Below are 22,920 nucleotides of genomic sequence, written 5' to 3' on the forward strand. Positions count from 1 at the left end.
TAGTTCCAGCTGACATTTCTAGACGTATCCTCGGCGACTCCCTCTTTCTCAGATACCCTGTTCTTAAACTGCCCACCAGACTCTGCAATGTGTTTTCTTGCTTCTGTGCCTTGTATTTTTTTTAATTGAAGTGCAGTTGATTTACAGTACTGCATTAGTTTCTGGTGTACAGCATAGTGATCCACTTCTTTTATGTAGTCCATTCTGGGCTATTATAAGATATTGGGTATAATTCTCTGTGCTGTACGGTAAATCCTTGTTGCTTTCTCTGTGCCTTAATTCAGGCTGTCCCTTCGCTCTGAATTGTTTTCCTTTCCCTCCTCTCTACCAGACTGCTTCCTTTTTTGATAAGTGCTTACTTGTCTTCAAAGTCTCTATTGAGATATTATTTCTTCCCTATGGCCTTTCTACTTGATACAGAATTGATTGCTCCATTCAGCTCCCCAAACACTTTTTTTTATTGCAACATTTCGTCACTGTATTATATTTGCATGTTTTTCCCTTCTTTCCCCACCCCAGCTCCAAAATCTCTCATCTACAAGGTGCTCATGGATAGGGATTTTGTCTTAACTCACTTGGCATCTAGAGTTTTGCACAGTGCCTGGAACATAGTATGCATGTGATAGATGTTGAAAATTGATGTGATTTTTAAAAAAGGATTTAGTTATAATATTATCTCTCCTCTGTATGTGTATGGGGTTGTGGGGGAAGCTAGGGAATTGGGAGGAGATTGCCAGAAATGTAACTGATAATCTCTGGGTTTCTCTGATGTGAAGATTCTACAAATTTGAGATTTTAAAGAACTGATTGAATACTAAAGAGGTCATCCCTGTGACCTCAACGGTCATCACCATTTCTGGTCGCTGCAATTCAATCCATAAGGATTTAGAAAGGGTGGGGGAAGACTCAGGCTTGCCTAAACTTGATCTTGTGTCATAGGGAGGAGCACGGAGAGGTCCTTGCCAGAAAAACAATGACCTAATACGTTACTACTACTCGGATGCCAAGACAATGTATGAACTTTTCCAGAGAGGACTTGCTGTGTCTGGTAAGCCTGGCAGTCTGACCTTGCCTGTAAGCCCAGGGCGGGGTCTTGTTCCATACCTCCCCTTCCGTGTCTCACTTCTAAAACCCCAGCTGTGTGAATGTGGTGGTCGGAGAAGAATCACAACAGACAGAGCAGAGGGGACGAGAGCCCAGTATCAGGATGAGTGCTGGAATCTGGGTAGACGTGCCTTTGAAGCGCAGTCCTTCTCTTTCCAGCTGTGTGACTTTGTACAAACCACTTTGCCTCCCTGAATCTTTCCTCACACTTAACACAAGGAGAAATTCTCGGCCAAGCTGTTGTTAAAGAGTCAACAGTAGGAAAATACTGTGATTAATTCATTAATACGTTGTATTTGTTTAGGAGCATGCTTTACATAAACGCAGTTTCCTGCCTTACAGAATCTGAGCCAGAATTAGCATTTGGGCCTCCTGGCTTCTCACTTGCCCTTGCCCCCAGCCCCACACTACTAGCCCTGCCACTGCTCTTAGCATCATAGACGGCAATTATCTTTCAGTCTTTATTAGAAACTTCACCACATGACCTTCGGTATGCTCACCTGGAACATAGCAAGCCTCGGTACTGTTATCTTGTAGCACTGAACACAATGTTAGGTACACTATTTTTGTTTTAAAATCGATGGACTTAGCTCTCCTATAACTATTTTTTTGTGATGGAGGTACTGGGGATTGAACCCAGGACCTCATGCATGCTAAGCACACACTCTACCACTGAGCTATACCCCTCCCCCCATAACTTTTATCTTTTGGGTGACACCCTGTCCAGGCAGAGGTTTACCTATGTGACTTCTTGTCCCTCCCTCCCCTTCTGCCTTTTAACTGCGACCATGGCAGTGTTTAATCGCCAGCTCCTGTCGATCACTAACCAGGCTATCATACCACACATATATCGTCTACTTAATCTTCCCTACCCCTTAGGGATTAGTTGTTATCACCCCCATTTTTAAAAGTGAGGAAACAGAGACAGGTTCAGGAACATTCCAGAAGGTAACAGAACTAGAAAATGTCGAAGCTGACACTGAAATCTAAGTCCGTCTGTCCGAGTGGATTGTTCTGTTTGAGGTCAGCTCTAAGTGTTTTATAAAAGTAGTTGCTCCCCAGGCAACAAAAGGTTTGTTTTAAAGAAAGCTGTCTGAAGTTTCCAGGGAGGACTGCGCTCAGGATTTCTGGTTCCAGGTCAGCACTTACTTAGACTTCCAGGCAAATAACAAACCACAACCAAACCAATCATTAGTTTCCTTACTTATTTGGCAACTTAAGGTAGTACACAGCTAAGGTGCTAGATTTTTATTTGGGATTTCCCACTTTATAAACTTTTCTTCTTTCAGTGTGTGTTGCTATTATAACTAGAAACAAGTCATTTAGCATGTGATATGCAGTACACAGGACACTACTTCATTTAGAAATTGGCTTTTCAATACTAAACTAAAACTGCACAGATAAAAGTAAAATGGCTTCTCGGGTAAGCAGGCATGAGAAATCTAGCCTGGCTATTTCCGTAGAAGAATGACCCCTCTGTTTACAACTAGGATTGACTACCTCAGCCCTAAACTATAGCTTGAACCCCTACCCACTAAATGGTCTATGTTGAGAATCACCTGTGGATCATGTTTAATCATAGATCCTTGTTTCACTGAGTCAGAATTCTGGATAGTTTGACCTCAGAACATGGAGTTTTAGCAAAGCTTTCCGGGGGTTCTGCATGCCAGAGTTTCAGCCCAGCTTACGGCCCCAGTTTTGCAAGCAGTTGTTCATGGGTGGGCGCTTCGTGGGCGGCCACGTCTTAATACAGAAGGAGATCTAAGTTGAATAAGTTTATCAAAGGCTAGCCTGTTGCCTGGTCAGGACTTCAGCTAATCAGACGGAAGCTGATTAGGGCACAGAGTTTAATGAGACTCCAGTGGTTCACCTTTGGGCCAGTTATTTGACTCTTCCTTGGCCATGGTCCTCTGCTAGTATGTACATCAACAGGGAAGTGATAAGGGCATGTGGTATAGGGTTTTTGCCACCTTCATCAGCTCTGCCATTTACTAAATCTGGGGTCATCACAGCCTTTCATGATTCTCAGTACCATGATGCTAACTCATTGGGTCTTCCCAGTAACTACTGTCAATGTGCCTAGCACAGAGTAAGCCTTCCATAAATGGTCACCATCATCGGTGATTAATGTCACTGCGAACAATCCCATTGGTAGAGCACCAGCAGCACGCGCTCTGGGCTGGAGCAGTGGCTGGGGGCACTGACCACAGAGCTTGCCTGGCTTCAGGGAACGTCTCAGCCTGAGACTTGACTTCTTGAGCTTTCATGGAGCTATTTCAGCAGAAAGAAAAAGTACTAATGTTTCCTGTGGACAGCCTCCTCATTCTTTTTTTTTTTTTTTTTGAAAAACATCCCTTTAATCAGAATGGCTAGCTCTTTCCTGCTTTCTTTCCTTTTTCCTCTGTCCCTTAGTCTGGAAGTTCACTTATTTGCCTCTGGATTCCTAGTAACCCTCTCATGGAATGCTTCCTTTCGGCCAGACCTGAATTCCTCTCAGCAATTTGGCTAGATCCGCTGTGTAAAATTTCCTTCCCTTTGGCTTTTCTATTTATAACTCAGCCTCATTCTGGCTTTGATGTGGGGGCTTCGCAGTCAGTTAAGGTTGTTTCTTATCTTAATACCATAACTTCTGTGGCTTCTGTGGGTGAGATTACTTCTCACTCTGGCACGTGGATATTCCCAGACTCATTTTGATTCTAAATAAGGCTGAGTAGCTTAGGTGTTCAGAAGTTTAATTCTACGGTCAACTGTAAGACACCACTGTGAAAGTATTGAAGGCAAATGTACGTGTGTGTACCCGTGTGCACCTGTGCTGTGTGCTCATGTGTGTGTGTTCTTGTAGGTCTTTGAGTCTCAGTGTCTCAGAAGACACTTTCATAGGAACGGGCAAAGTACGTTACTGGATGATTCACGGGAGTAAATAAAACTGAACACACAAGGGGAAAGGTCCCACTTTAATAGCTGATAGACTAAAGCAGTAGCTTTTAAAACAGAAGACATGTTTAAAAAGGGACTGCTTTAGTGCCTAGGACCTGATAGATTGCTACTGGGAGAAAAGCCAATTTGTCACAACTGCCCCACCAAGCAGTGTGGCGCTAGGTATCAAAAACCTGACCTGTTCTGACCAACCAGCCCCTGCCGCCCTCCCCAACCCAGTCATTTCATTCTAGATGAAATAAATATTCTATTCTAAGGAAATGTTCTAAGTTTGAAATGGTCAACCTGAAAGTATGTGTCATAGCATTATTTAAGATGTCAATCTTGGAAGCAATCTTAAATGCCAACGATGAGATAAATTCAGCTACAGTCAAGCCCTTCATTGATTGGCCATAAGGAGGCCATTAAAATCTCCGCAGAGAAGAAATAATAACAAGGGAGTGTTTATATCAAACAGGGGATGGAAGCTGGAGACCAAAATATATCTGTGAAATGAACATAATCCTGCAAAGCTATGCAAAAGGAGTGTGAAAAGAAATATCAGTGCTAATAATGGTATTTATGTGATGAGATTATTGATGACTTGTGTTTTGATTTTTTTCTTAAATTTTTCTGAGCGTATGTGTCTTTTATTGTAGGGAAGTTTGATCCAAGATTATCCAGTACAGGCTGTTTGTGTTCACTGGACTTTTGCTTGTTCATATCACGTGGGCTAGTCCACATGTGTGCGTTTCTCCAAAGGCTTGTTACCGTGGAGGTGACACATTCCACCATGGAACCACCCCTGTTTTGTAGAATTTCCTAAATGTTTCAAGTGCAGTTTACAAGGCTCTGCCTTTGAGAACTGAGTACTTACTGTCTTTGAATTTCCTTGGCACATGAGAGAAGCTCACATTCTCACTGGATTTATCCTTTGTGTCTTGTCAACCGTCTCTTACCTTCTCTAGTCCAAAAACATTGTGACTGGAGCTGATTTTCTTTTAATGTTATGTTTCTAGACAATGGGCCTTGCTTGGGATATAGAAAACCAAACCAGCCCTACAGATGGCTGTCCTACAAACAGGTAAGTCAGACCCATGATTTTGGAGAGAGTCTTTTGTTAACGTGGTATCCTGAGCTAATTTGGTCTGTTTGGGGGTCTTGACTGCTTCTTTTTTTCCTCTCTCTTCCTCTCTCTTGCGTAGGTGTCTGATCGAGCAGAGTACCTGGGCTCCTGTCTCTTGCATAAAGGATACAAGCCATCTCCAGACCAGTTTATTGGCATCTTTGCTCAGAATAGGCCAGAGGTAACCATACTGAAATTAACTCAAGGAAATGAGCCAGGGCTAAGTCTAAAGATCTGATGCCCTACCCCAAATCCAGCTCTCTGGTGCTTGCTGATGACTTATCAAAGCTATTTAAAGACCTTAGAGTCTTTAAATATTGCTCCTTGAGAGAGTTATGGCTCAGGACCTCTTTAATGCCTGGTTGAATGTCTAGTGCTACGTGCTAGGTGACTGGACTTCTCTTACGTGTCTCCCGTTGTGTGTCATTTAAGCCGGCCTATCGTATGAGGAAAGTAAGGAAGCTATGAGGGACTGGTGAGTGAGACCTTGAGGATGATGTGGAAAGGGATATATTTGTATTAGAGTTAAAACTTGTTGGGGGGAGCCGTATAGCTCAGTGGTAGAGTGTGTGCTTAGCATGCGAGAGGTCCTGGGTTTAATCCCCAGTACCTCCATTAAAAAAATAAATAAACCTAACTACTCCCCCACAAAAAATAAAGGCACAGTTATTTAAGTTTCACAACATTGTAAACTGACTATACTTCAATGAAAGCAGAGAAAAAAAGGAAGGCAATGTAACTCTTTTTAACTTAAAAAAAAAGAAAAAAGAATTGAAACTTGCATGTTGTACCTGAACTAGTAACCAAGGCCTCCGTTGCTCCTGAGACCAGCCATAGCCATCTTCCCCAGTGAATTGAAAGCAGATTTTAGACACTAAGGTGCTTGGAATTAAGTTTATCATCTCCAAGTTCAAGTTAAGTCATTAGGCCCAGAATCCTCAGAGAAGGTCTTTGTACGCTTCAGGATAGTGGAGTGACATATGTTCACTCGAGCCAGTTGCTTCACCGAAAATCTGAGGGGGCACTGGCTGCACTTTTCGGTGAATCTGCGTACTCCCTCTTTGTTACACCCACCCTCAGTAAGAAGAGATTTCCTTGACTCTAGTTCAGGAACTCAACACCAAACCTAGTGTATTATTAATACCACAGACTGGTGGCTTAAACAAAAGTGTTTTCTCACAATTTTGGAGGCTGGAAGTTCAAGGCCAAGGTGTCAACAGGTTTGGTTTCTCCTGGGGCCTCTCTTCTTGGCTTGCAGACAGCCACCTTCTTGCTGTGTCCTCACAAGACCTTTTGTCTGTCATCCCCAGAGTCTCTTCCTCTTCTTATAGGGACAACACTTATATCAGGGCCCTGCCCTTCTGACTTACAATTAGTCAAACACCCTTATGGTAATTAACCTTAATGTCGCCTTAAAGGCACTGTCTACAAAAACAATCACATTGGGGTAGGGCTTCAACATGAATTGTGGGGGGAGGGGAGAATGCAGTTCAAAACCCCTAGACTGACATTTAAGATCCACCGGTAGCAGATCCTGACCCACCTTTCCAGTTCTTTTCCTGTCACTCTTCATGCTTGCTGATGTGGACATAGTGATGTCATGCAGTCCTACCTTGTTCATTCACTTCTTCCTTGAATGCCTTCTCTGTCTCCATCTCCATAACGAAATCCTACCAGTCCTTCAAAGCCCTGCCCAATTTCCATCACTTTTCCCAAAGTGGTCCCAGAGAGCCTTACCCCCCACCCCGAAAGTGACCCTGCCTCCTTCAGCCTCCCTGCCGCTCTCCATAACTCTTACTGATACAACTCATCACCCTCTGCCTCTGTTTTATAGTTCTCTCTGCCTATCTTATCTCCTTTATTTAATTATATTTTATAGTATCAGCAGTGGCAGTCCCTTGGGCACTACAGTGATTTTTTTTTTTTAAACACACAGCACAAAATAAGCCTTTGTTGACTAAATGATGGGATTAATACTTTTCCTCTTCAGAGTTTGCTCTAGTCCTTACTTGAACTTCTCTCCATACAGTGGGTCATCTCCGAGTTCGCTTGTTACACGTACTCCATGGTGGTTGTCCCCTTGTATGACACCTTGGGAGCAGAAGCCGTCATACACATTGTCAACAAGGGTAAAACTTTGCTCTTACATTTTAACTTGATTCTTGCTCGATGCTGAGTAATTCCTCAAGATCTGCTTTTGTTAGCAGACTTAGAATGCTGTCACCAGAAAAACGCTCAAGTCTTTCTTGTCCCGTGGTACCTAGGATATAATGTAGAGGGAAGTTACAAAAAACCCACGAGGCAGGGAGAGACTCAGATTGAGGTTTCAATGAAATGCTTCAAGGTGGTGTAGCATGACAATACGGTTTAAAGATAAGACTATTTTCACTGGCCATATTGGATGAAAGGCCATAGAGTTAGTGAATAAATCACTTAATTGACTATGTCACTGGGAAACTGCTGGCTAAATTTCCTGTTCTTACAACTCTAAGTCAATACAGTTAACCATCAGGTACCAAAGTCCATTGCGAGTCTGTAGGGAAAATTACCATTGTAAGAGAAAACAGTTCAGGCTCGATGGGCAAGTAACACACATACCAGATGTTACTTTCTGTCACAGAACTGATAGCTTCAGTGAGTAGACCCATTTGAACTATAGACATAATCAGAAGTTTTCTGTTTATGTAACTAAGTATCAAAGCAAATGCTTACGTTAAAAATCCTAAAAATCATAAAATGCTTATCTGCTAAAATCCCCCTTGCCCCTCCTTTCCCTTCTTATCCCCACTCACCCCGCCCCAAAATAAAACACATTGACAGGACCACATCTAAGTGATTTATACACGTTGTCTGTGTTTCTAAGCAGGAGGAATTTTGTGGCTCTGCTAGAAACTATAAACTGTTGGCAGCTTGCAAGAAAACTATGTATTTCTGTTTCAATTAAGCTTATTTATTATCAATGGAATGTCTCAGATTTTATACATTTTAAATCTGATTTGCAGACATAATCTTCTTTAGGGACCCAGTAGCTTTGAAACTTTCAAAAACCTCTTCCTCCTTGCAAGACCTTCAGGTACATGGCAGAGCAGGAGGGTGACCTCTGCTCTGCTTCTGTTTTCAGCTGATATCGCCACGGTGATCTGTGATACGCCCCAGAAGGCATCAGTTCTGATTGAGAACGTGGAGAAGGGCCTCACCCCAGGCCTGAAACTGATCATCCTCATGGATCCCTTTGAGGACGACCTGAAGCAGAGAGGGGAGAAGTGTGGAGTTGAGATCTTATCCCTGTTTGATGCCGAGGTAAGGATCTGAAACTCAGCTTAGAGTTCAAGGTCTCGTGTGACGCCACAGGCAACTTGCAGGACTTCTACACAAGGGAGCAGACTGCTGTTCTCCAGAGGTGGCCCTAGAGGAGTAAATTGGACTCATGCTGTGATGCTTTGAGAATAATTTCCCCCAGACAACTCAGAAACCATGTTAGTGGGTGAGAAAGACCGATGGCCAGCATCCAAGTTGAGAATTTATAAATACAGAGGTCAGTGGTGGTCAAGGATGTGGTCCTGGAGCCAGGCTTTCTAGGTTCATATTCCAGCTCCACATCCCTTAGTGAGATGGCCTTGGGCAAATTACAGCTCCCTTTCCCTCTTTGTATAATGAGGGTAAAACTGTCCCTCCTTCACAGAGGACTTGTAAAGAGTTAAACGAGAGAGCATCTATAGTCCTCAGGACAGTGACTGGTAGGTAGTAAGTCTTGAAATGTCAAAGATTCATATTATTCAAAAAGATTTAGCAATGGCCCCAAATGACTGAACCCTGGGAGTCTGATGGGAAGTTTGGACATTGGGGACCTGCCCTCTTGAGTTGGTATTCTAAGGAAAATTTATGCTCTTCCCTGAGGTTTCCATGGTGCCTGAATGTTGGCTTCTGGGCCTGATCCAGGTTGGAAATGGGGTTGTATTCCTACAGAAGTGTTCTCATGGAAAGGGGAAAGGAGGGCTGCGTTTGTCCCAAGTCTGTCCATCTCAACTAATGCCTTTCTTTCATGGTTTTCTGTTCATGTAGAATCTAGGCAAAGAGAACTTCAGAAAACCGGTGGTAAGTTTTCTTCTGCTCAAATTTGAGTCTTGCCATATTCAACTTTCAAAGCTCACGGTAGACTAAGCCCTTGTGCTTCTGTCTCCAGCCTCCTGCCCCAGAGGACCTGAGCATCATCTGCTTCACCAGTGGGACCACAGGTCAGTGCCCAGGAAGCTGTCCCAGGGGGCCCTGGTCAGCCAAAAACGTGGCTTGAGTCACTGACCCCTTCCTGGTGGGCTGGTAAATAGACCCTACCATGAGCCCTGTCCTCGGGGACTTACAACCCAAGACTTTTGAGTATGGTTGCCCGCACAGAGAGACCTAACCACAAGCAAATGAACTTCACTGAACACACTGGGAGGTGTTTACATGCTATGGATTTCGGGGGTCTTAAAGATGGCATCACCAAGTCAACTTTTTTCCCCCAACCCACCATTCTCTCACTTTGACACCACTGGAACGGTTTCACCCAGTCAAGGTAACCCAGTGATACTCTCCACAGATGCTGGGTGCCCTGCCCCACCTTGCCCCGCCCCGCTCCCTATCTATTAGATCTCTTAATAAATTGTAATGTGACCCTGGATGACCTGTAGTTATTTCCGTTCCACTGTGCCCAGTTTATAAGGTGATAGCTAGGTCATATTTTTAGGTCTGAAGTCTTAGACATAGAAAAAAAAAAGCACAAGGTGGGTTACTTAGATCTTTCTTTTGCACTGTGTTGCTATCTGAGATTGTGGCTGTGCACTGGGTGGTAGTAGAGGGCTGATGATGCTCTCAGCAGTAGAATCTCTGGGGGCATCAATCATTCATAAGCAGAGTCATACATCATTCATAAAAAGACAAAACGACAGGAGAAGCTCTTGGTTCCCTGGAACAGAACCAGTTGAATGTAGCCTCTCACTTCAATGACAAAGACAACCTGTTAACTATATAACGGATCTTTCCACCTTTTGTTTCCTACAGGTGACCCCAAAGGAGCCATGATAACCCATGAAAATGTTGTTTCAAATGTTGCTGCTTTTCTCAGATTTATGGAGGTCAGTGATCAACTGAAAAAGACACCCTCGTTAAAATGTGAATCCGTCATAAGATTTTAATCTTCAGGTTAGAGGAGGCAGAGAGGGAAAATGACAGGTTTAAAGCCCGAGGGTTGACAAAGACTGGTGCATCTTTTTCTGGAGGACTGTGCATTTCCAAGTTTTACTCTTAAGAATCACTGCCGGTCTCTCCACCCAGTGCAGTTAGGGCATCTCTTAGATTTGCGCAGTGCACACTTGTGCAACTGTATGTGGCGGTCCTAGAAAGAAGTAGTGCTTAAATCTTCTTTGGAAAAGAAAGTTGGCATTAATCGAATGTTGTCTTCCTCCCATTCCCTGATCTCTAGTATTCTTTCGAGCCCACCCCTGAGGATGTGGCCATATCCTACCTCCCCTTGGCTCATATGTTTGAGAGGGTTGTACAGGTAAGGATTCTGTATTCCCAGCAGGTATGTGAAAAGAGGGTCCTGACTTGCCCATCCCATGTTCACTGCAAAAGGCAGCTTTACAGGATTTACAGTCCTTTCTCTCACGTGAAGGGCATGGGCAGGGAGCTGGCCCAGCTGAGTCCTCATCCTGGCATCACCCCTGAGCTGCCGCAGGGCCTTCCTCTGTGGGGTCTGTGTGTCCGATAGGGGTGAGCACTTGCTCCTGCCTCCACACAGGCTGCCTGTGAGTCCAGGGAGGTCCTAGCCCGGAGCTTACGATCTACCCTTAATTCTGAGCTGGGATTTTAGGCACTGTTTCTTCTTTTTCCTTTGGTTTAGGTTAGAATTTTTTGAAAAGCTCTAGGGTTGGAGAAGAGGAAGTTCCCCACAGAGGGGCAGAGAAGGAGCATTTGATCTGGGTGAGGTGTGTGGAGTGTGGAAGGTGGAGCTCCCCGGGATTGTTTGCTCCCGGGGAGAGAGCTGGCCTTCTGTGAGTGGGCAGCAGGCTTTTCAGGCTATTATGAGGCTGATTTGAGAACAGAAGGTAAAAGCACGGGTAAAAGTGTGGATGGAAAAACCCTTTCTCTGCTCCCCACTTGCATGCTTTTCAACCAGCCTGTCTGTTGTTGCATGAAGTGCCAAAATGGAAGATTCAGTTCCTTGGGCTAACGTGTTGATATCTGATTAATAAAATATCAAATCTAAGAAGTCTATTTTTTAAATTGAAATACAGTCAGTTTACAATGTTGTGTCAGTTTCTGGTACACAGCACAATGTGTCAGTCATACATATACATACATATATTCCTTTTCATATTCTTTTTCATTATAGGATACTACAAGATACTAAATATAGTTTCCTGTGCTATGCAGAAGAAACTTGTTGTTTATCTATTTTATACATAGTAGTTAATATCTGCAAGTCCCAAACTCCCACTTTATCCCTCCCTACCCTCTTTCACTTCTGGTAACCATAAGTTTTTTTCCTAGGTCTGTGAGTCTGTTTCTATTTTGTAAATAAGTTCATTTGTGTCCGTTTTTAAGATTGCACATATAAGTGATATCATGTGGTATTTTTCTTTCTTTTTCTGGCTTACTTCACTTAGAATGACAATCTCCAGGTCCATTCATGTTGCTACAAATGGCATTTTTAAATTCTTATTTATGGCTGAGTAGTATTCTGTTGTATAAATATACCACAACTTCTTTATCCGGTCATCTGTCGATGGACATTTAGGTTGTTTCCATGTCTTGGCTATTGTAAATAGTGCTTCTATGTAAGAGTCTATTTTTTCACATTTTACCATTTCTGAAATTGAGATGGTCTTACTTGTAGGTGTGTTCTAGTTTAATTGGCAGTGTTTTTTCTAAGTGCTATGTAACAAATGGTCTCTTACAAAGGATGATGCCTTGGTCACTCACCCAGAGCTGTGGGTGGAGTAAAGGTGCACCTGCAGCCTTACAGTCTGTCTTACCTGTCCTGATACCTCGGCAGAAGTGAGTTTCCACCCCGTCTATTGGGTAGGGTCTCAGAGTTCTGGACACCTGAAATGTTAGGGGTAGGGGGCTCTGTACATAGAAAAGTGCCCATGGATGTTGAATTAGTTCCTCAGTTCTGTCCAAAACAGACCCCACCTGAAGTGGTCCTTGGGCTCTGAGCACTGTTCTTTGGTTTTGCTTGTAGGCTGTTGTGTTCTCTTCTGGAGCCAAAGTTGGATTCTTCCAAGGAGATATTAGGTTGCTGCCTGATGACATGAAGACTCTGAGGCCCACGTTGTTTCCCGCGGTGCCGCGACTCCTTAACAGGGTCTACGACAAGGTACTAGCCTTGCTTCTGCTGGGCCGGCCCCGAGATGAAGGAATTGCCTGTGGCTTAGGCCTGACTGAGGCTCTCAGGGACTCTGTTGCTAAAAAACGTGCTCTGTTTCCACCCCCAACCCGCTACGAGCATCTGGTTACAGCCGTATACACAATTGCAGCCGTGAAAACCATAACCAATGAACCCCTCTTTCCCCTGGATGAGATTACCTAGAACTGATCTGGAGAAAGGGCTCAGTTCAGAGACCTGGGGACCCCCTCAAAATTCAGCTGACTTGCTGGGAAGTTGTTACTCTGATCTCATTACACCTACTGGTTAGTGTGCTTCTTGCTGAGGGGCCAGGCCCAACGGTAAACATGTCATGTGCATTCCGTCATTTATTCCCTGTAAAAGCACAGGAAGTCATGCCTACGCTGATTATCTATAACTGGCAGATGAGGAGACTGAACCTTGGAGGTTAAATAACTTGGCCAGAGTCACATCTATTAAGGGGTCAGGCCAGAATCCCACTGCCATGGAATGGTTATAGCTGTTACTAAAGAGATCACTCTTTTCCTTGGGGTTGGTGGTTTTTCTAATTCAGTCATTTTTCTTGCCTGCATTAGCTGAGATTCTTCCATAAAGGCATGACAGATATTTGATTTTTTCGCCTTTATTTATCAATCTTGAAAACAATAAATGGGTGCCCTAGCGATCTTCAAAAATAGTCAAGGAGATGTTTTCTTTGTAATATTAGATAGGACATGCACACACACACATGATACATGGTATTCAATGAGCCGTTCAATTAGTACCCCTATGTGACTCTGTAGATAGATGCTACCTTTTTTTTTTTTAACGGAGGTCCTGGAGACTGAACCCAGGACCTCGTGCATGCTAGGCCTGCCTCTGCCACTGAGCTCTTTCCCTTCCCTCTCCCAATGCTGACTATTTTTTGAGGACATGCTTCTCTCAGTTGTCAAAGATGTTTGCTAAGGACAAGGAATCTGGAGGAGCTGGAGCTCTGCGTGTATGTATTAAGTTGACTGCTTTCTAAGTGTGGGCTCGCGATTATTCAGCAAATCAGTTCATGAATGAGAGCCACTTCCTTACGAAGCTAGGAGGCACCATCCTATCTACAATAGGTTTCCAGCTAAGAGGAGCTATCTCCCTGCAGGTGCAAAATGAAGCCAGGACACCCTTGAAGAAGTTCTTGTTGAACTTGGCCATTTCCTATAAACTCAGTGAAGTGAAAAGGGGTATCATCAGACGCGACAGCTTCTGGGACAAGCTCATCTTTTCAAAGATCCAGGTACGTTGGGTGGATCCTGGACAGAGCCGGGTGAGTGTCTGCACTGCCCACTGACTCAGCCTCCTTTGCTTTTCCTTTGATGGTCAAGCTTCTCTTTAACTGATAGCCTTTCACATTTTCTGTGTTCATTCACCTTTTGAGATCTCCCTTGGACAACTTTGTCACTGAAGGGAATTGGTCAAAAAGCGGAAAATGGATTTTACTTAGGTTCTAGCACTCTCATTCTCTTAAATGGTTTGTTGAAATTATAGGTAATTTGAAGAAATTGAAAAAGAAAATTGCAGGTCTGGTCCTAGCTATGGATGATGCTAACAGTAATAGCTAAGATTTTAAGTTCTTTTCCACAATGCCAGGCCCTAAATTCTAAGTGCTTTGTAAATTAACAGGTTTAATTCTCATGACAATACCGGGTAGGTAGGCTTTTGTTTTTGCAGTGCAGGAAATTAAAGCCAAAGGAAGAGGTTTCAGCAGGTCTTTTGTTTCTACCAAACAGGAGAGCCTGGGCGGGAAGGTTCGCTTTCTGGTCACCGGAGCTGCGCCCATCTCCTCTCCCGTCTTGACGTTCCTCCGGGCAGCGATGGGATGTCCGGTAAGCCAAGCACCTTTTCTGATGATAGCTTATTTCACTTCTGCACAAATAAAGCTCACTATTTAAATGAAAATGAAAACGCAACTGACAAGTGCCAAAGAGAAAGTCAGCCGAAATCTCAGTCATGAGAAAATATCTCCAGTCACCTATGTGTCTCTGTACAGAAATCTTTTCACAAATGGTGTCAGTGTTCTAACTACTTGCAAAGCAGTGCCCCATCTACACTGCTCCTTGCTGAATAAACTTCTGCATCATTTTGATGGTTTTATAGTAGTTTACTGAGTGTACCTAAATAACTAGCCTCCTTTTGAGGGACACTTGAGCTGTTTACCTTTCTTCCTTTCTTTTCTTTTCTTTTTTCTTTTCTTTTTTCTTCCCTCCCTTCCCTTTTCCTTTTCCTTTCCTTTCCTTCTCTTTCTTTCTTTCTTCCTCCCTCCCTCCCTTCTTTTCTTCCTCCCTTCCTCCCTTCTTTTCTTTCTTTCTTTCTTTCTTTCTTTCTTTCTTTCTTTCTTTCTTTCTTTCTTTCTTTCTGCTGTTATAATCAGTGAAGTGATAAGGAGACTTGTGTATACTTACACAATTATCAATTTAGGATAACTCCTTGGAAGTGGGGATTATTGGGTCAAAGTATATGGGGTTTTTTAAAACATGTTAATGTAGATTATCATACTTCCCTTCAGAAAGATCTTTTTGAGACATTCCTGCAAATAATGCACCAGACCTGACATCCTCACATTTCTGTGAGGGACAGGCTTTTTTCAGTCATTTGCATCTTAGACAAGCAGATACATGAAAAGTCTTACTGTAGCTCTGCTTCTTTTATCCGCACTGAACATCTCTTCTGTTGCTTATCGGCACTTGTACTTCTTCAGTGCGTCACTCTATTGCTTCCTTATAGGAAAATGGGCAGAGGACAGTTTGGTTCCCTTTCACCTTGCTCTCCTGGAATTCCTCGCATAGCAATAAAATCAGTCTTTCTCACGTTAGGAATATTTTTCCTGGTCTCATCTTTTTGCACTGGGTATTGCTATATACAAGTTTCAAATATTTATGCAGTCAACGGATTCATCTTTTCTCTCTCTGTGTGTGTGTGTGTGTGTGTGTGTTTTAATTGTTTAGACAGGCCTCCTCACCCTCAAATAGTTCATAAAACTGTTTTTACCCAGATTTTTCTGGTAACCTTATGGCTTTACTTTTTTCCAATTAAGTCTCTGCTCCATCTGGAATTTAATAAAGGGGCTTGAGCTTGGATATTGTCTCATATTTTTTTTCCTCCAAATGGCTAACTAGTTCATTCATTGGGCCAACACGCACAACATGAATGAAATAGATGGTGGTCCTCACTGGGTCCCCTGTGTGTGTAACCACCATCAGAAAGGATTCTGAATTGATGTCGAGGCCAGAGTCCCTCTATTCTTTCCAACTAGCATCCTCTTGGCCATTCTGTTGTTTTGTTTTGTTTCCATATTCTTTTCCACCATAGGTTACTACAAGATATTGAATATAGTTCCCTGTGCTATACAGTAAAAACTTGTTGTTTAGCTATTTTATATATACTAGTTAATATTTGCAAATCTCAAACTCCCAATTTGTTCTTTCCCACCCCCTTTCCCTGTTGTAACCATAAGATTGTTTACTATGTCTGTGAATCTGTTTCTGTTATGTAGATAAGTTCATTAGTGTCTTCTTTCTTTTTTTAGATTCCACGTATAAGCAATATCATATGGCATTTTTCTTTCTCTTCCTGGCTTACTTCACTTAGAATGACAATTTCCAGGTCCATCCATGTTGCTGCAAATGGTGTTAATTCATTCTTTTTTATGGCTGAGTAGTATTCCATTGTATAAATATACCACAGCTTCTTTATCCAGTCATCTGTTGATGGACATTTAGGTTGCTTCCATGTTTTGGCTATTGTGTGTGTGTGTGTATATATATATATATATATATATATATATATATATAAACATTGGGGGTGCATGTATCTTTTTGAATTAGAGTTTTCTCCAGATATATGTTCTTGACCATTCTTAATATGTTCCTTTCCCTCAGCTCCTAAAACCAATAGGTCAGAAGGGTCCTATTGCCACATGCCTCCCAGAAATGCCATGCTCTCCTTTTCCACCAACTCTGCTCATGACATGCCACTGCCTGCAGTACTTGGTCTATTTCTGGACCCTTTTGGTTTTTGAGTGAATCCACAGTTGTAAAGACTTAGCAGCTCAGGCATAAGTCAAGGTACGAAGACACTAAGTGGCCGTCAGCCCTGAGAAAGCCTGCATTCCTCTTGTCTTGCCACAGGGCATGGCCAGCTCCTGCTTTATCTTGAGTCAGTCTCAAAGCCCTTCTTTGGTCTGTGCAGGTGTTTGAAGCTTATGGTCAAACAGAATGCACTGCTGGCTGTACAATTACATCACCTGGGGACTGGACATCAGGTAGGTTCTTTGTCTCCTAGGCAGGAGGTGCGGTGGTTGGGAGAAGGATTCTAACTGAACTAGGACTTAGGAGTTTAGATAACCTCAATGTTCTGGATGAATGTGGCAGATGCCAAACTTCCAAGTTTTGATCCAGGCCTTCCCATCTTGGCTCTCCAGCATGGGTACCAGATGACTTTTCAGTTTGATTCTTTTAGAGTCAATCCATAAATATCTCTGAAATATGCCTGGAATCATCACTGTTTTGCGGTATCCTGGTTGACCCAGTGTGGTGTGTTCTAGGCCACGTCGGTGTCCCCATGGGTTGCAATCATGTGAAGCTGGAAGATGTGGCCGACATGAACTACTTTTCAGTGAACAACGAAGGAGAGGTGGGTAGGCTGTGCGTGGCAGTCCCTTCCAGGCATCACAGTGGGGATATTTGTATCTGGAAAAGCACACAGTTGGAAGCAGGCTTGGGTTTGACTCCTTTTGAGATCTGTAGCAAGGGCCTGAAAGTCTCGGAGCCTAACATTCCTATCCTCCACAGTGGAGAGTAAAATCTGGTGTTCTTAACACTATAGTGGGAACCATCAAGTAATGAAAGGTGGGAGTAGGTGTTCTGTAAAGAACCCGAGCCAGGCAGGGTTAGCAGCCTCTGCTGTTGTCACCACCTGTCCCTTCTTATGTGCAGATCTGCATCAAGGGCGTCAATGTGTTCAAAGGATACCTGAAGGACCCCGAGAAGACGGAGGAGGCCTTGGACAAGAATGGCTGGCTTCACACAGGAGACATCGGTCGCTGGCTCCCGGTGGGTAGTTCTTCAGAACTTCTGAAAGTCCCCTGACAATGGAATAGATCTGCTTAAAGACAAAGAAAAATTAGGTGCCTTTTCCAAAGAAGAAGTGTAGTATTCTGTTTTGTTGTTGTTTTGTTTTTTAACTTTTCCTGAGGCAGAAATTGTGGTTTGATAACTCCATGGGTCTATAACCTTTGCCTTTTATGAGTTTCAAAGGGATATGTTTCTCCCACTTAATAGAGACATATCAGAACAAGGACACAGGATTGTGAAGCTCGGTGTATGCAGAGGCTAGCTTGTGCCTCTCTTGGTGGAAGACACTGGGACATTTGCTTTTTAAAGCATAGCTTGCTGACAGGCAATCAGCAGTAAATAGTCTCTGTCAACCCCGTTTGTTTTCCCAAGAAGAGGGAAAATGACTGCAAGGTAACATGGAGCTGCAGAACGCCTGCGGGAGGTTTTTCAAGCAGTCTCCTCTGAAAAGTTTTTGTCTACTGCGCGCTGGGGAGGCGGGAATGTAACCAGATCTTAAAACTCCCCTCTTGCTCAAATATTCTCAAGATGTAAGTGATAGTCAAGGAATGTTTGACAACAGGACCTCCAAGAACATTGGTCGCAATGACGTTATTTCGTAGATTTGGGTCTAGTCGTATTTTGCTAACATATCTGTTTCTCTGGAACAAGGGTTTTATCAGCCTACCGTGTATGCAATGGATGGGTCTTCACACTGGAGTTAGAAAGGGCTGAGCCTCACTAATCACTTCCAGGCAACATCTTTTAGGGTGAATTGATGGCTAATTTCTTGAGCCGGCCTTGTTGATGGTTCCAGGGTTGGTGCAGTCTGCTGCCCTACTTAGGGTGTGATCATGTGGCTTGCATTTGCCCCTTGTCCCAATCCAACAGTTCAAATCTCTAAAAACCTAAGCTCCTCAGACCAATTAGCCCAGAGAAATGAAGCTGCCAATGACCTCTGGCGGCCGGTCAGAGCCCTCCCCAGCCCTGCTTCTGTCCTCACAAGCGCAGTGACTACTTGCTCCATTAGCAGTGACACAGTGGCGCTCCAGAGCCTGCTCCCAGAGCCAACAGGAAGGAAACACAAACAGAAAAGGGTGCCGAGGAGGGGGAGATCTAATTCAAAAGTCTTAATAAAAGACAACACCTTCCCCATTCCTGAGAGTTCTGGAAGTGGAGTAATTGGAAATTAAACTACGGAGCTGCAGAATGTCTCCGTTGGATGAGACAACCATTTACATAATCCCAAGTGGGTCCAGGGGACTTTTCCCAAAGTTGTCCATTGAGTCTTCACAGAGACATGAGGTATAGACAGGTTTGGATGAAAGCTGCCTCCCTCCCCTTCCCCTAAAGCCAAGAAAGAGAAATGAAAGATTGCTCAGAAGTTGATGGAGAGGTCTTGTTGAAAGAGGGGAGCTATTCTGGGCTTCACCTCTCCCCACTGACATCACCCAGCGGGGCTCAGCGACACTCATGCTCTTCTCTCTCCGTCTCTTACAGAATGGGACTCTGAAGATCATTGACCGAAAAAAGAACATCTTCAAGCTGGCCCAAGGAGAGTACATTGCTCCCGAGAAGATAGAAAATATCTACATCAGGAGCAGCCCGGTGTTGCAGATTTTTGTACATGGGGAAAGCTTAAGGGTAATGTTTTAGCAACAGCCACCTTCAGGCAGACACGCCGACTTCTGTAACTACAGGAAATCTGTGTAGGTGGGTTTAGAACGAGAAGATCTGAGCTTATAAAACTAAAGAAATGAAGCCACACTCCAAACCTCAAATAAGGCAATATAATGGGAAAAAAGAGTTTGTTTTGAAACTATGATGGTCTCTGTAAAACACGTCAGTAGGATTGTTAGAACAATTCTGTGAAAGGGTAGCCATTCAGTTAAAAAAAAGAGCCCCACGGTGCACTTCATTTCCACCACAATAGGATTTCCTCTGGCACAGGCTGTTTATACTGCTGAGCTTAAATTCAGCTTCTTGGGAGTTGGGGAGGGTTCATAGGGACAGGCCGGAGAAGCTTGACGCTTAATGTTGAGTGCCACTTCTTTTTGAACAATCAGATTTGAGTAGAACATCTTTGTAGAGATGTTGAATGGGAAAATGGGATTTGAGTTCTATGTGGGTTTGAAATAATCGTGAGAGAAGAATAGGATGCCAGTAGCACTGAATTTGAGGGCTTGGGAAGTATCAGGTGTTAAAGAAGATGTAACTCCTTTCTTTCCCCACCTGGAGGCAGTGCTGCGTGCATTCACATGACCGTTTTCTTTCCACAGTCAGTCCTAGTGGGAGTGGTGGTTCCTGACCCAGATGTGCTTCCCTCATTTGCAGCCAAACTTGGGGTGAAGGGCTCTTTTGAGGAACTGTGCCAAAGCCAGGTAAGTCTCCCTTAGGAAAGCATATGCACCGCCATGGGCCCGTCGTGGGAGGGGGAGGCCCCACCAGCTCGGGCTTCCCAGAGCCTCCTTTCTGGAGGAACAGACTCTTGCTGAGTGTGGATTGGTGGGTTTTTAATTAGACTGCAGGATAGGGTGGGGAGTTTAAAAACCACCACCACCAAAAGCCCCGTTCTTTTTATAGTAACGTGCATTGTGGAAAAAAATAATTGGAAAAGTGGGAATTAAAATATGCCATCCAGAGAAAACCCATTACCACTGAGATTTGTGTTTTCTTCCCGTTAATTTTTTAATTTGAGCCACATGTCGGTTTCACGTGTGCCTGTCCATACCCCTATATCCTGCTTTTATCCTGATGAGCTTTGTAGGCACTTGAATTGGTTTGCGCTCAGCCTTTCCTTTGGGCTCTTTTTCAACAGCCATGCTTTATGCCCTGCTTTATATTCTCAGATTGTAAAGGAAGCCATTTTAGAAGACTTGCAGAAAATTGGGAAAGAAGGAGGCCTTAAATCCTTTGAACAGGTGTGTACTACTGGTGTTACCCTGGTCTCTCAAGTCACACTAGGAAGTTTTAAAGTTCGCTTTTATCCAGTGGGGTTTAAAAGTAGTTTCCAGGGAACTGATTTTAGATGTACCGTCAACCCATGAACTACAGATGGCCCTGAACTTTGCCGCCACCTGTACGGTCCCTTTACGCTGCTCACTACTGATTCCCCTTCTCCACTCATTTCTCTCCCAAATTGGAAGTGTGTGGGGCTGGGCACTTACCTCCCACTTCATCAACCCCACGTTTATAAGGGGAACTAGTCATTAAGGTTCTTCACATAGCACTGAGGGCTCTGCAGGACAGTCCAAGTCCCTAATTAACACATACACCTTCTCTTCCAGGTCAAAAGCATCTTTCTTCATCCAGAGCCGTTTTCCATTGAAAATGGGCTCTTGACACCAACCATGAAAGCAAAGCGGGGAGAGCTTTCCAAGTACTTTCGGGCTCAAATCAGCAGTCTGTACGAGAACGTCCAGGAGTAGGGGAAGGTACTTACGGCTGGGCGGGGTATCAGCAGTCTGTGTGAGAACGTCCAGGAGTAGGGGAAGGTACTTACGGCTGGGCGGGGTGTCAGCAGTCTGTACGAGAACGTCCAGGAGTAGGGGAGGGTACTTACGGCTGGGCGGGGTGTCAGCAGTCTGTACGAGAGAACGTCCAGGAGTAGGGGAGGGTACTTACGGCTGGGCGGGGCTCGGGTAGCCGCCTCGTGGGAGTGTGGGTTAAAAACTGATCTTCCATTCGTTTTTTTGTCTTTTCTCCTGTCTGTTGTTTTACCTACTAAACTACTGACCATAGTTTTAGGGCTTTTAAAAAAGTATTAAGTGAGACTTACCATGTGGAAACTTAGCCTTGAACTAAAGAACTCTTGTCTTTCCATCTTACATGTTGCTGGCATTAGGTTTTAGGGCTACTTTTATCAAGGTACCTTTCGTCAAGGTCCATGTGTAGTCTCTGTCCCTTCCTCATGATCTCCAACCCTTGTAAGTGATAACTAGGTTCAAGGGCCAAAGTGACCCTTTGTGACTTCTTCCTTGTTTTACAGTGAACCTAACTTGTTGGCAGTCTCAACACTCAGGCATTCCAGTGTTCAAATTAAGAGAACTTCAAGTTCTGAAAAGCTGTTCATGTTTTCTAACTATTCCACAAAACCACTAACATTTTTTAAAACATTTTTTTAATGTTTAATCTTTTTTGGGGGGAAGTAATTAGGTTTATTTATTTTTAATGGAGGTACTGGGGATTGAACCCAGGACCTCGTGCATGCTAAGCATGCACTCTACCACTGAGCTATACCCTCCCCCGATAACCACTAAAATTTTAAGTCGAGTTTTAAGCTATCACTAATAGTCATCAAATCTGTGAGAAAGATTTCTTTTGTGTACTTCTGTGTCCACGAAAGTCTGTGCACAGAAGGGAAAAGTTTGATTACACTGAACATTTCCTAAACTCTAGTTTCTCTGAGAGACTTAAAAACTGGGCCTCTGACCTTTTGTCCAAAAACAATGTTCTGGAAGTGTTCTCTACAGTATATCTGGTGACTGGATCTGTTCCCAACAGTTTGCTGCAGAGCTGGAAGCTGAGGGGGAAGGAGTTGAAACTCATGTCAAGTTTTCCGGTAAACGAAGCAGGCACCAAGCAACAACCTCCTGAACTGGGAACAAAGACCTACGGGCAAGCACGAAGCCTGCGTGACAGGCTGACCTTCCGGGAAGGAACTCCTCTTCCCTCCCCTGGACCCCAGTTCCTGCTGTGCCTAACCCCCGTTCAACATGGGTTGCTCCCATTTGTAAGTGTGCAGCGCTTAAAATAAACTATCGCAGGTAACTTAGGATGTGGTGCGCGTTTCTTTGTAGGCCGTGATGAGAACTGGCCTAAGACAGGACCCCTTAGCAGTCATGTGAGCTAGTGGCCCTCAAACTTGGCTAAACACTGGGATTACCTGGGAGCTTAAAAATACACTGATGTCTGGGTGACACTTCAGGGATTCAGATTAACACGGTCTGGGGCACAGCCTGGGCATTGGGATTGTTAAAAGGTCCTCAGGTGGTTCTAGTATGCAACCAAGTTTGGTCACCACCTCGAGGACCAGGACGTCTTAATAGTCTTGAACACTGTTCCTTTCTGTCCTGGAACTGGAATTAAGGAGAATGTTCCTTGATGTTCTTTCTAGACCTTGAGCCCAGAGAAGCTGAAGCAGTGTCCATTCTTGGGTGTCTGAAACAAAAGGCAGGCAGGAATGAATTCCCCTCCGTGGTCTCACTCCCGTTGCCTCTTTGGCCTCCTCCCACTGCCCCTCACTCACTCCAGCTGGACCACACCGGCCGCCTTCCTGTGCCTCCAACAGCCTGTTGTTTTGGCTGTTC

The 22,920-nt window shown here is 43.9% G+C and overlaps 1 protein-coding gene across 2 annotated transcripts in view; it reads left to right on the plus strand.

Annotated features, from left to right (window-relative positions):
* ACSL5 (acyl-CoA synthetase long chain family member 5) overlaps window positions 1-22,385 on the plus strand; it is a 65,404-nt gene extending 43,019 nt beyond the window's left edge. For both annotated transcript variants that reach the window (XM_064488409.1, XM_010983251.3), the window contains exons 3-22: window positions 940-1,048; window positions 5,040-5,104; window positions 5,226-5,327; window positions 7,176-7,275; window positions 8,268-8,446; window positions 9,209-9,241; window positions 9,330-9,381; window positions 10,187-10,260; window positions 10,608-10,685; window positions 12,372-12,506; window positions 13,663-13,797; window positions 14,291-14,386; window positions 16,749-16,821; window positions 17,104-17,192; window positions 17,495-17,611; window positions 19,112-19,255; window positions 19,891-19,992; window positions 20,461-20,532; window positions 20,899-21,045; window positions 22,115-22,385. In XM_064488409.1, coding sequence (XP_064344479.1) covers window positions 940-1,048; window positions 5,040-5,104; window positions 5,226-5,327; window positions 7,176-7,275; window positions 8,268-8,446; window positions 9,209-9,241; window positions 9,330-9,381; window positions 10,187-10,260; window positions 10,608-10,685; window positions 12,372-12,506; window positions 13,663-13,797; window positions 14,291-14,386; window positions 16,749-16,821; window positions 17,104-17,192; window positions 17,495-17,611; window positions 19,112-19,255; window positions 19,891-19,992; window positions 20,461-20,532; window positions 20,899-21,039 — 1,896 coding nt within the window. In that variant the 3' untranslated portion in view covers window positions 21,040-21,045; window positions 22,115-22,385. The remainder of the gene's footprint in view (window positions 1-939; window positions 1,049-5,039; window positions 5,105-5,225; window positions 5,328-7,175; window positions 7,276-8,267; window positions 8,447-9,208; window positions 9,242-9,329; window positions 9,382-10,186; window positions 10,261-10,607; window positions 10,686-12,371; window positions 12,507-13,662; window positions 13,798-14,290; window positions 14,387-16,748; window positions 16,822-17,103; window positions 17,193-17,494; window positions 17,612-19,111; window positions 19,256-19,890; window positions 19,993-20,460; window positions 20,533-20,898; window positions 21,046-22,114) is intronic.
* Window positions 22,386-22,920: the final 535 nt, after the last annotated feature.

The sequence above is a fragment of the Camelus dromedarius genome, chromosome 8, assembly GCF_036321535.1.
Source record: "Camelus dromedarius isolate mCamDro1 chromosome 8, mCamDro1.pat, whole genome shotgun sequence".
NCBI lineage: Eukaryota > Metazoa > Chordata > Mammalia > Artiodactyla > Camelidae > Camelus > Camelus dromedarius.